Source organism: Physeter macrocephalus, chromosome 12, assembly GCF_002837175.3.
Source record: "Physeter macrocephalus isolate SW-GA chromosome 12, ASM283717v5, whole genome shotgun sequence".
In the NCBI taxonomy this organism is placed as follows: Eukaryota; Metazoa; Chordata; class Mammalia; order Artiodactyla; family Physeteridae; genus Physeter; species Physeter macrocephalus.
The window spans coordinates 47,355,062-47,368,617 of NC_041225.1; the positions used below are offsets into that span (position 1 = coordinate 47,355,062).

The following is a 13,556-nucleotide window of genomic DNA, read 5'->3' on the forward strand; positions in this document are numbered from 1 at the left end:
ATATATTATAACTCTCTAAGAATTAAGGGTGAACCCTCTTGAGACAAATGGAAAATTTCAGCAGAGACATGAAGATATAAAAAAAAGAACCAGATAATTCATGTACACACGCACACACAGACGAGTACAGGTAAAACTGGCATAATCTAAGATTGGTGGATTGTAGCAATGTCAGTATCCTGGTTGTGGTTTTATGCTATAGTTTTGTAAAATGTCACCTTTGGGGGAAACTGGGCAAAGTGTACAAGAGATCTCCCGATACTATTTTTTACAACTGCATATGAATTTCCAGTTATCTCAAAATTTTCAAATAAAAGGAAAGACTCAAACGGATACTTTAGGACTGAAAAATATAACTGAAAATAAGAAATTACTCTGTGGGTTGACTTCACAAAGTCTCTCTTCCCCACCCCACCACCCAGTTTCTGCTGTTGTGGTTCTGGCCCTCACTCCTGGCCTCTGCTTCCAGTCCCTCCTCCTCTCGTTCCCTCTAAGCTTTGCTGTCGGGGTAAAAATGTTATTCACCTGTGACTGTTCATGCCAGTCCTCCTTCCAAAGCCCGTCAGAGGCTCATTCCTTACTGAAGAGCTCCGGTTCCTTTGCCGGCACCGTTACCCTCTAAGATTTTACTGTGGCCCATCTATCCAGGTTACTTCTCCCATGTCCCCCCAAAATCCATTTTATTCCAGCCAAAATAAACTCATCCTTCTCTGATCCTGTCTTTCTTTAAGTTTTTTTTTTTTCTTTTTGTCCATCCGTAATGGCTCCCTTCAGTTCTTTCTGATCATACCTCCAGTATTCACTGGAAGAATCTGACCTATCTCTGAAGACCCATATTGGAATGTGATCTTCTTGATGAGGCATTAATTTATCTTTATAACCATGATTATTGTCTCCTCCCTTCTATGCTAGGGCTTATATCAAACATGTCCTCATATTGTGGTTATTCATGTCTTTCTGCCACACCAAATTGAAAAGGTCTTCCTTTAGGGCTGGGACCATGGCTTGTTTTGTTTGCGACGCTCAGAGTGCCAAGCTCATTTCTTCACCCAGAACGCTTTGTAAGTGAGTAGAATTGGAATGGATGCTTGATGGAATTTGAAACTGGGTGTAGTCCGTTAGGTTTCTTATTTAAATAGTTTGGTTCTGTAGAATTGAAACAGAAGTCTTAATATTAAGTAGAGTATTATTCATGAGCTCTCTTTTAAAATCAGTTTTTTGGGGGAGTTGGGTGTAGTGAGAGTCGGGTAGTCATTTTCAGAATACCAGTGGCAGAGAGTACAGGGTTTCTTACTGTCTGACTCTGACTTAAACGAATAATTGCTATAATGATTTGCAAAAATTTTTACCGCAAATTTACTATCTAAATAGACAGTCTACTACAATGAATTTGCCTGCCGCACCAGTGAAATCATGAGTTGTTTGCAGGTCTTAGTAAGTGTGCAGCCGTCATAGCTGTTATCGGGTTTGCTTTACCTGCTAGTATTGTGCAAACACACTAAGGAGTGTGTTAAGTATCAGACAGTTAGATAGCTGTGTTTTAAATGCTTTATATTATTTAGAATTCCTTAGTGGATTTTTAAATAGGTGGAAAAGATACTTTAGTGATATTTGGGGAAATTGATTGGGGTTTTCAGATGGGCTTAGGAATACATTCTTTTCTTTCCCCTTTAAGTAATGAAATATTGGCCCCTGCCGTCTGTGAATTTATCATCCAGCGTGTTCTCAGAAGAGGATAAGATGTAGATAATGAGGGATGTCTGTACTTTAAAAAGCAAATACAGGGCTTCCCTGGTGGCGCAGTGATTAAGAATCCGCCTGCCAATGCAGGGGACACGGGTTCGAGCCCTGGTCCGGGAAGATCCCACATGCCGCGGAGCAACTAAGACCATGTGCCACAACTACTGAGCTCATGTAAACCACAACTACTGAAGCTGGTTCGCCTAGAACCCACGCTCCGCAACATGAGAAGCCCACGTGCTGCATCGAAGGGTAGCCCCCGCTCGCCACAGCTAGAGAAAGCCCGTGCGCAGCAACAAAGACCCAATGCAGCCCAAAATAAATAAATAAAATTTTTTAAAAAAGCAAATACATATTTATGTTTAACGTTAAACAAAATTCTTTCTTGCTGAAAGTGTTTTGTTTGTGTTCTAGGATTAATGACATCAAAAAAAGATAGTGCTTCAGAATCAACACTTTCATTGCCTCCTGGTGAAGAATTGAAAACTGGAGCAGAGAAAGATGGTAATATAATTTATAAGTTCTGTTTTCAAAATTTAATTTACTGATTGAACTTTAAAGTAATATAGTGATATAACTTATATGAGGCTAAAGTTTAAAGTTTGTAAGGGAAGAATCATTACAGTAAAAATTTATCCTTAAAAATCCCCTAAGTGTATATATATATATATATATATATATATATATGTATATATATATATGTATATATATATATGTGTGTGTGTGTATATATATATATATATACACACACACACACTCACACATATTTTTTTTGTATAAAATCCTGTGTTGTGATTCTTATGTACACTTAAATTAGAGAATTACTGGACTAGATTAAGAGAATAAAAGGAAATTCCATAGTGTAGATGTCTTGATAAAAGCATTTAAAGTTGCCTTTAGCTGTCAAATCATTGGGTGAATAGAGCACAAATAGAAAATTCAAAAGTATTCCTGCTTACCTTCAGGTTAACTCAGAACATTTTAATATTAAGATTTTGTTACCTTAAAAACACATTAGTATGTTTTTTATATAAATAAGATGTGATTCTACTAACTCATCTTAAGTGAGAGGTGAGAGACAGTGGTGGTTAGAAGAGGTAGTTGGTCTAAGTGACATGTCAGCGCTCTCCTATATAAGATTGTCATCATATAGTGTGGATCCTTTGGATCCTTAAAACTGCTTGGGCTATAAAATCTTGTATGTATGAACTACAGTATATTTTGATGAAATCAGGCATTTAATTCAACACTAGTTAATCCACAACTGAGGAAGCTAAGTGGAGAGTTTCAGAAGGATTTACCTGGAAAAGCATCTCATTGGTTCACTTCTTATTTCCCACCCTCTGATGTATTCTTTTCCTGTACCGTTTTAGTTACCCTGCTTGCATCCGTCAGCAGCTCCTCCTCTACATCTTCTCTGGAGCACCAACAGAGTCACTCCAAGAAACTGAATGCAAGTGGCAATAACAAGAAGACAATGAGCAAAAGCCCTTCTGTCTCATCTAGAGCCAGTGCCGGTATCTATGGCTTTTTCAACCAGGCTTGCTTGGTGTTTTTTATCTTGGTTTCTTTGTAAGTAGATTTGCTCTTTTTAAATGTGTAGAAGGAACCCTTTACTTCAGTCAGATTGAACTACTTGTCCCTTCCCTGTCTCCCCCCGGCCCCCCACCTCCCTCCCCTTTGTCAGCATACTCTGGATCTCTCTGCCTTTCCCTCTTGCTCCTGCCATTTTTCCTTGTCTGGATTGACTTCTTCTCTTCCTCATGTATCTATGGACTCTGGCCCCTGTAAGGTTCATATTAGAACTTTATGATAGATCTTCAGATACTTGGAAACTCGACGGTCTGTTCTCTTTCTTTACTTAGCTCTTTTCTAATCTAAACCTAATAATAATAACTAACATGTCAGTACATGTTATTTACTATTTTAGATGCTATTAAAGGAATTTTACATACCTTATTTCATTTAATTCTCAAAATAAACCTATGGAGTAGGTACTATTATGATCATCTTCAATTTATGAATGAGGAAACCGAGGCTTAGGGAGGTTAGGCATTGGTGCACAGTGGCAGTTTCTAAGTGCACAGCTGGGCTTCACCCGCAGGTCTATCTGATGCTTCGCTGCTACCAGAGTCTGCCTCTGTCTCAAGTACCTTCAGCTCTTCTTCATGCTGTAGGGTCCCCAGACCCTTTCCAGCCTGCTGGTAGAGAGCTGAACCACTGCCTCTCAGTACAAGTCCAGTCTGAGGCTACTCATGCAGTTTTGGTGACCACACTATGTCATTGGCTCAAACAGAGCCTTATGCTAAGTCTCTTTGTTTTGTGGCTTGACATGGGACTTTACATTTATTTTCATTTAATTTAATGTTTGAATTTTTATCCCTCTGAATTTTGTTTTTTACATCTTGTGTATAGCTTTTTCACACACTTTTGTGTTATCTTCTTATTTAAATAGCATGCTTTCTCTATTTTTAGCCAAGTCAAAAACTGTGTAGGAGAGGTTGACAGTGATAACCTTTTTAACTTGCTGTGAAGCCTGCATGATCCCATTCAGTCCACATTTCTTCAGTTATGTGTAAGGATATATAAAACACGTTTTCTTGTTGAAATCAACATATATATTGAATTTGTTGCAGTTCAGTTATTTACCTGCATAGAAAGGAAATGAAGCCACTTTGGCATAACTTATTTTTTATTTATTTATTTATTTTTTAAAAATTATTTTATTTATTTATTTTTGGCTGTGTTGGGTCTTCGTTGCTGCGCGTGGGCTTTTCTCTAGTTGCGGCGAGCGGGGGCTGCTCTTCATTGTGGTGCGCGGGCTTCTCATTGCGGTGGCTTCTTGTTGCGGAGCACGGGCTCTAGGTGCGGGGGCTTCAGTAGTTGTGGCGTGTGGGCTCAGTAGTTGTGGCTCGCAGGCTCAGTAGCTGTGGCACACAGGCTTAGCTGCTCTGCGGCATGTGGGATACTTCCAGACCGGGGCTTGAACCTGTGTCCCCTGCATTGGCAGATGGACTCTTAACCACTGCGCCACCAGGGAAGCCCATAACTTATTTTTAATGAGCCTCATAGTAATTACTAGATTCTTTTTCTAATACTTTTAATACTTGTACTGAACCAATATTTTGTTGTAGAAAATGTTCATGAAGGATTTTTTTTTCTCTTTAAGATACTTTATTGTATGGGGGAAGAAAACCCAAACAAACCCTCAGTAGTAACACTGATGTAATAAAGTTAAAAGTTGAGGCCCTAAAAGTGGAGAACCTGGAAATTTTGCTTGAATATTTATTTTCTGAATAGATTCCTCTTCCCTTGAAACCAGTTTCTCTTTAATGCTGTGAGGAACAGAGGTGAAAAGATGCAGTGATGTAGCAATCCCATCTGTGGTCATTTTATTTACATTTTAAGGCCCTCTTCATTTGGAATTTGGGCTTTTGACATTGACTTTAAAATTTATGTGTGGGTATGGAATTATCTTTTTTACCCTTTATATAAGGTAGTTCTAGTGTGCCTACACACTTAACCTTTTTTTCTTTTTATAAGTTTGAGGGGTTTGTGGACCTAAATAATGGTAGAGATGAAGAGAGTTATCAATTAGAGCGAGAGGAGGTCCTTTTAAAAGGGGAGGGAGATGTGTGAGAGAAAGTTGCGAACCCCAGAGATGTTTCCTTAAGAAATTATTGCTAGAGTGAGTAGATATGCCTCTTTCTCTGTCGGTTTGCTTTTGGGGTAGATGTGGAATGCAGAGGGTGGACATTTTGGGGAAGCTAAGGACAAAGGATTAAGGAGAAAGAGGAGCAGAAAGAAGGGATTGGGGGATGGGAGAGGTTGGGGAGGAAGTCTGTGAGCTCAGCCCCACTGTGTTCCACGTTGAACTCTCTGTCCTTGGTCCATTGTCTGCAGACAGCGTGGGGTCACAGGGTCAGGGTTTTAAGTCAGGTGTGTCACCTACTCCCTGTGAACACCATGTCTTCATTAATTCCTGAGTTTGTTTCTTATCTATGATTATAATTCTCCTGAAAAGCACTTTGTAAACTGTGAAGTGCTTGGGAAATGTTAGTTATTTTGAGGGCCAAGGACTTTTTAGTATACACTTGATCCAGACCTTCCTTCTCCCTGAGTTTGTGTTCCTCATTTGTTACCATGTTTTTAGTTTCTCCCTGTTAACAGTCTGACTTACCCTCTATCCCACACCCTCACGCAGGGTTCCCTAGGCCTTCTCAGATGACAGCCACTCAAATCTGTTCATGGACGGATGGGAGAAGCCTCAGCGGTCCACCTCTTCTCTGTTATAATTGAACAGCTTTCAAGACAGTGTTTCTCCAGGACTCCTGATGTTCAGTAGTGGGAGTTTCAGGGTTTAGGTTTGAATCAAGGTCTGGGCAGGGAGTGCTTTTGTCTCTAATAAGGAAATCAATTTGGGGTAATTGGGATCTTATAGCAATATCACTTTTAAATTACATTTATGTATGTATTGTTTACAGTGAGTCCCACTGAACTACTATGATTCCAGCATTTTACTAGAATAGGGGTTGGTGGACTATAGCCCATGGGGCAAATCGAACCTACCACCTATTTTTGTAAATAAAGTTGTATTGGAACATGTTGTGCCCATTTTGTCTGTCTGCTTTTGTGCTATGACAGCAGAGTTGAGTAGTTGTGCAGAGTAGTATGGCTTGCAAAGCCTAAAATATATACTATGTAACCCTTTACAGAACAGGTGCGCTGACCTCTCTTCTAGTAGAGAGTGCCGCCAGGAAGTCAGGATAAAGTTGATACTTCACCACGAATCAAGTGTAAGTTCCTGTGGCAATGATTGTCTCAGGAAACCCTTCAAATTTCTTTTGAGTAGCTTTACTTCACATGTGAGAAACACAACATAGATCCTGTGTATAAGGAAAGGCCGCATATATTGAAATCTCCAACTAACTAGACTGGTTAGAATAAATAGTAGTTTTCTGGCTTATGTGCTTTTTGAGTTTCCCTTTGTTTTTTTCTCTTTTCCTGCCACGTCTCCTTCCCCAACCAACCCCAAAACAGGTTTGAATTCCTCAGCAACATCTGTAGCAAATAATGCACGCTGTGAAGGAGAACTCCGCCTTGGAGATAGGGTGTTGGTGGTAGGCCAGAGAATTGGTACCATTAAGTTCTTTGGGACAACAAACTTTGCTCCAGGTAACTCATCTGTATAGTCTTTGCTCCACTTGAATTCTTTAGATAACAAAAGGTTTAAAATTTTACATGTAAATAAAACGTATAGAGAATTCTTGATTAATAGTTCTTGTGGGTGGTAGCTATGGCACAGAAAATGGAAAACATTGATTCAAATGCAGACTGTTTTTACGCAGGTTGATTGTTACTTATGAATTTTTCTTGCCATTTGTGTTTTAAATTGTCTAAAGTTAAAATTAGTTGTTACTCTCCAGTTTTACTCTCACTGACTGCCAAGTGTGCTAAATAACAGAGAAAACGTTTTAGGATTAGATTTGTGCTAAGCATAATCTTTAAAATGAGTGGATAATGAGTTTACTGCGTACAGCTTTTAACAGAGTGGCTTGGAGAGAAAAGCAAACAAAGCAGTTCAAAGGAAAATGAAAAACGTTTGCGTACTCTGGGATCTTAAAAATGGATGTTTGTGTATTTATATATTCATTCCAATCTAGACTTAACATTGTGTTTCCAAAAGTAAAGATTATCTTTCTTTTATATTTTCAGTGATTGTAATTTCAAACAGAAGCCAGTTGAATAAAACCATGTTTGTATTTTTAAATAGCAATATGCTGTTTTGACACATGGTGGCATTGCAGCATTTTAGGAAGAGGTTACCTAGAACATTGATTTTATAAAAAAGTTTGTAGCCTTCTGTCAAGAACTCTGAAGGATCTGAGATTTTACCTTATTTGCAAGTTAACAAGTTGGATTGCCATGGTTTCATAGATGCTGGCAGAAGATGGTAAGCTCCTGGGTCAGTGATAGAGGACCTCAGTGCACTCTGCAATAGTGGTAGCCAAAGTGGCAGCATTTTCGTCTGTTTCCTGAGCCCCAGTTCCCAGAGGGTGAGATAGGGAGGGCCAGGTGACACCTGTACACCCAGTGGTTTATGCTATAGGAGAGGAGCCCCGAGCTTAAGGAATCTGAACCTTTGTACTAGACAATAAGCATGCCTGTCTTTTGTGCCTGGGGGAGACTCTGTCTCCATCCCCCAAGGCCATCTTCTCTACAAACATCCATGAAAAGACGGTCAGTGCCTCTGTCCATAAGGCCTGTAGAAACATGGAGAATTGTCTCCCAACACATTCTTGTTTCATTAGTACCATTTATAATTGCAGTCCAACTACTAATGGATTGGAGATGGGCTATATGTTTTATAATTCATGTCTCTCTTAGGGCACCAGGTAGTAATTGAGATTTGTTAGAATGTTCTTAATATGGTTCTCAAATAAAAACCTAGGAATCCCAAAGATAGGTTATTTTTCCACAATCACCATGTCTTCTGAGTTTCCTTTCTCTGGTTTTATTAAACAAGGCTTGAACGGTTTGTTTTGTTTGGATGCAGTTGTTTTAGGTTGACTTTTAATGTTTAAACTCCTAGTGTAGAGCATTTAGAAATTTGAAAAGTAATAAGCAAATATAAAAGTTGGAAATTTTTCATTAAAGTCCTGCTCTTTCAGAAAGAAGTAGAGTATATTTCTTGTGGCATCAAAATTTAGATCAATCAGTTCTATAGGACAGTGGTAATATCTAGGCCTTTTATAGATGATAAGATCTAGACCTGACAGAGGGCATGTTTAGCCCCTTCAGCATGTTTATCAGTGCCACCTCTGAGAGAAAGTTGCCATTTACATGGGAAGATGTCCATTCCTCACCACTACCAGACAGTATGCAGTCACTATTGTTAACACTTGCCATAATGCCTTCCTGCTGTGTGCTACACACTTTCAGGAGTTACATGGTAAACATGTAGCAGTGATATGGGGTATTAAATTGGGAAAATGCAGAAATTATATAGGAAAGCATCAAAGGCAGAAGGAAGTAAAACTTGGAAAATTATAACCGTGGCACTCAGAAATAACAATGGCAACCAGAGTAACCCAGTTAGCGACATTCAGAAATGCGATGACTGAGCATTAGTATGGCTGAGCAGTGGGTTCGTATACCTCACTCTGTACCTGTGCAGGGTAGGACTGTTTAAGTATAAAAGACAATTACACGCATTACATTAGTCTTTTCAATTCAAACTCCAATATCGGGAATGGACTCAGGTATCATCTTTTTGAACATTAGAGGAAAAAAATTAAGAGCTTCTAGATTGTCATTTTAGAGGTTATAATAAGTTTCTCAATTTCTATATTCTTATTTTTTAATTTGATACTGATTCTAAGAGACCACATACCATTACTATTGTATTCTACTTGTAAATAAGACAATGAGTGGACTGTCAGGTACTTTTAACTGAACTGGAGGTACCCTCATGCAGAGCCATTACTCTAGGAGTATATGTCCATTTATCTAATATTTGCCACACTAAAAGCAACCTCACTATTTTAATTTTATGCTCTCTAGAAAAGGAAATCCTATTACTCTCCTCAGAGTGGGCCCTTTTAAATACTTAAAAGCCTTTTAGAAAATTATTCCTATTAACTAACCTAAATCTTTTCATTTAGGTTAAAAATGATTTATTTTTCCTTCCTGGGTAGGGAAAAAATGAAAGAAAAAGAAGAGTCACCATGAAGTCTAGTCATATTTTCCATATTAGTTTTGTCCCCCTTTAATTATTTCAGAACTGTTTGTGGTATTCTAATACTGGGAGAGTAAAATGGAAAGATTGCATATTCATTTTATGATTTATACATCTCAGTATCATGCTACACTGCTCTCAACTGAAACAGACCATACTACCAAGTTAAGGACAGTTTCTTATTGTAGCTTTTAGATATATTTTGGTCATACACTACTTGTATAATAGCTAATCCTTGCCAAATTTGTGTTTGTACATTTTATCTTTCTCCCTTAATGTACAACTCTGCAATTATGCTTGTAAAATGTTTTTCTAGTTCATTTTTCAAACTTTCAAATTTTGTTTTATAATTTTATCATTTGAAAGCTTAATGATCATGAGGATTTTGGTCATTTGTGAAAATGTTAAACCATCTAGACTTTGGTTTTGTATAATAGCATAACAATTTTGGATAAAGTGCAGATGCTTTTAAAATCACATGTTCTTGTTCTAGGATATTGGTACGGGATAGAGCTTGATAAACCCCATGGCAAGAATGATGGTTCAGTTGGAGGTGTGCAGTATTTTAGTTGTTCCCCAAGATATGGAATATTTGCTCCCCCATCCAGGGTACAAAGGTGAGAAAAATGAAATTTATACTATTCACAAGAACTCTTTGTAATGTGCAGTGGGTTATAGTTAGAGTCCCTAATTTTATATTAAAGACATGCACTGACTATAGCCCATGTCTTCTTTCAAGGGGTTAACCAACCACCTTCTTCAGAGCGAAGGCTCATGGAAAGCTAAATTTGCTTTGCTGAGGATTTGCAATTTTAAAAAGCTCCTTTATTCCTCATTTGCAAACCCTGTGAGTATGTGTAGGCTATTAGGAGTGGTGTTTGCCGCTCTGAACAGCGAGAGCAGCAAGCTTAATCTGTCATGCAAACAAAAGTAAAAATGCTCTCTGATTGCTTCAGTCACATCCTAACTACATTAAATTTCCTGCCAGCAGGCACCCCATTCATTCTCCTACAAACCTAATGGAACCAAAATGGCTTTTTCCTGTGATTTCTTTAGTTTTCAAAAATAGATAAGCAGTAGATCTTTGGGGGAAGTGAAGCTTCAAGGATTTATATATAATATACCTCCCTGGTGTTTCTTCTTAAGATAGTATACTTTTGTACCTGCTCACTCTGGTTTTTAAAAAAAAAAAGTTGAGCAGAAGTGAGTCCTCATGAAATTCCAGGTACTATTGTGTGAAATGACTTAATGTGCTGAAAGAAGTTGGCTTGATATGCTTTTCAGTGGATGGGAAATGGGATCGTCATCTTTAAATAGGAAATAACATGTATGGTATAGTCACATTCATGAGAATAGATCTATGATCTCAACCTGGGAGTCCCATCTTGTTCCCTTCCAACTAGACTGTGCGACTGCCTCCTGGCAAATTTAACAGTTTTTATATCCATTTTCTTTCTCACTTCGTTTTTCTTACTGAATAATTACATGTAATTTTTGTATTCTTTTCCTTCTTCTATGACGTACGTAGTATAATTCTTTTCGTATTATTTATGATTTTATAGCATTTAACGTATAATGCTTTGCAGTTTATAAAGTACCTTCAATGAAATGTTGTTTCATTTGATCCTAATAAGTATTTGGTCAGGTGAGCTGGAAAAGAATAACTACAGATGGTCCCTGACTTACAATGGTTCAGCTTATGATTTTTTGACTTTATGATGGGGCAAAAGTGATAAGAATTCAGTAGAAACTGTATTTCAGATTTTGAATTTTGCTCATTCCCTGAGCTAGCGATGTGCAGTACAGTATTCCCTCGAGATGCCGCGCAGGGCAGCAGCGACTCCCAGCCAGCCGCGTGATCACGAGGGTGACCAACCAATACATTTACGACCCTTCTGTACAAGTACAGCAAGCGTTCTGTTTTTCACCTGAAGTACAGCCTTCGATAAATTACATGAGACATTCAACACTTTATTGTAAAATAGGCTTTGTGTTAGATGCCTTTGCCCAACTGTAGACTCATCAGAGTGTTCTGAGCACATTTAAGGTAGGCGAGCCTAAGCGATGATGTTCAGTAGATTAGGTGTATTAAATGCATTTGCAGCTTAAGAGGGGTTTATCGGGACGTAACCCCATTGTAAGTTGAGGAGGATCTGTACAAATAGTTATTGAGCATTTAGTAAGTGGTGGGCTCTGTATCGTGTACTTCATAAATCTCCCCCAGGCCCAGTGAGGTATAAGGTAATATGATTATTCCTATTTTGCAGGTGAAGAAAAGTTACAAGAGATAACAGTAGCTTTGCTAAAGTCATATAGTTACTGTAGGGGACGAAAAACTTGTCCTGTCTATGAATTAAACTGACAACAGATAGGTGAACAGGGGAAGAATCATGCACGCTTATTAAATGTTAATTTTACATGCGTGGGGGCATCACAGAAAGCAGTGAATGCCCCAAGTAGTGGTGAGATTGGAGAGTTTATAGACCATCGTGATAGGGGAAAGGGAGGGGGAGAACGGCCACTTGTGGGGGAGCACATGATGTTAGGAGAGATTAGTGGGCCCTTAGGAAAATGGATGGGGATATGATAGTCTGTGACAGTGTCTGTCTGGGTGTGGTGTTAACTCCTCATGCTCTCTCCTGTGATGAGAGAGTCAGTCTTCTCTGCTTGATGAAACTCCCGGGAAGGGGATTCATGACAATTCAGTTCTTTTTTGGGAAGATCTGTTTTAGGCAGATAAGGGGAGTTCAGAGAAAGCCTCTTCCTGCATTTGTTGATTCTCAAACGTCTTTAGCTCAAAATAATCCTTGCGCCAGAGTGGCATGTTTTGGGTGGGGTATTTTGATCTCCCACGCTAGTTAATGGTGGAGCTGGACTCAGCCCAGGTTTGTTATTTCGCTGTTGTTTTTTTCCTAAGCCCTTGCTTTTAGGCAGTTCGCTGGGTTTTTTTGGTAGTTGTTTTATAAATGAAGAAAAAGAGGTGGTAGCTAGTGGCACGTACACGTGCTGGCACTGTTTTAAGTACTCTGTATGTATTGTTTACTGCTCTGCCGCAACCCTGTGTGTCAGGTCCTGCAGTTACCCCTATTTCACAGGTGGGGAAGGTAAGGCACAGAGAGGTTAAGTGAGTTGTGCAGTTGTGCACAGCTCCCAAGTGGAGATTTGAGCCCAGGTAGTCTAGTATCAGAATGTGTACTCTTAACCATTACCCTATAATGGTTAAAAGAGGCCCAGGGACTTTCTTTAGGACCTCTATCTTATAAATGATTGATTTGGGAATAAAATCCATACTGAGTCACCGGTCAGTCTTCTGGGTTCTCATATTACTTTGAACAAATCTTCACTAACACATTGCTACAGTCTCTCATAAGTTTTATTTGTCTCCTCGTCATGAGGACTGGGGTTCTCCGTGTCATGTTTGATTACCCAAGGAACACAGTTTGGCATGTTGTATGCACAGTAAATATTGATCAAATTTTGTTCAGTGTTTTTTATGCTGTTAACAGCTTTCTTCTCTGTTATATTGTGAAGCCTCTTTCTCTCTCCTGGTTTTATCTTCTTTTTCTTGCTTTGTTTATGGAACACACATTTTTTACTTTTTTTTGCCATCTATTTGGTCTTCTTTAAGGTGATTCATTTAAAAGCAGCCCCCTCGTCTTAGAAGGAGCAGGGCTCTCTCTCTAAATGAACTGCCGTCTCTATCCAGCTGTCTTCCTGTCATCTTCTGATTGTCTCATTCATCATCATCAAATACTATTAAGTGTCTTTTAGCACTTTGTGCTGTGCTAGGCATTCTATAAGTAAATAAAACAGACATGGTGCCTGATTTTGAGGAGTTTCTAATTTAAACCAGCTTTGGAGCTCTTTAAAGATAACACTGATCTTCAAGAAGGAAGAATTTTAAACTAGGGACTCCTGAGAGAACAATCACATAGTGACCAATCACAACCTCACCTTGCATTGCACTCCTCCCCAGATTGTAGCTGGCCTTTAAAAAATTTTTTATTTTAATAGTTCCATTAAAAAATGTGCCTCCTGTCCCAGAATGCACGTGGTACTTTCCTCTGCTTGAATGGCT

General features: G+C 38.8%; 1 protein-coding gene across 6 annotated transcripts in view; it reads left to right on the forward strand.

Moving 5' to 3' along the window:
* The window catches only part of CLIP4 (CAP-Gly domain containing linker protein family member 4), a 62,439-nt gene that overhangs the window by 33,638 nt on the left and 15,245 nt on the right, over positions 1 to 13,556 (forward strand). For all 6 annotated transcript variants that reach the window (XM_007102493.4, XM_024118679.3, XM_028496648.2 and 3 more), the window contains 4 exons: positions 2,155 to 2,244; positions 3,114 to 3,257; positions 6,781 to 6,915; positions 9,972 to 10,095. In XM_007102493.4, the coding sequence (XP_007102555.2) occupies positions 2,155 to 2,244; positions 3,114 to 3,257; positions 6,781 to 6,915; positions 9,972 to 10,095 (493 nt within the window). The remainder of the gene's footprint in view (positions 1 to 2,154; positions 2,245 to 3,113; positions 3,258 to 6,780; positions 6,916 to 9,971; positions 10,096 to 13,556) is intronic.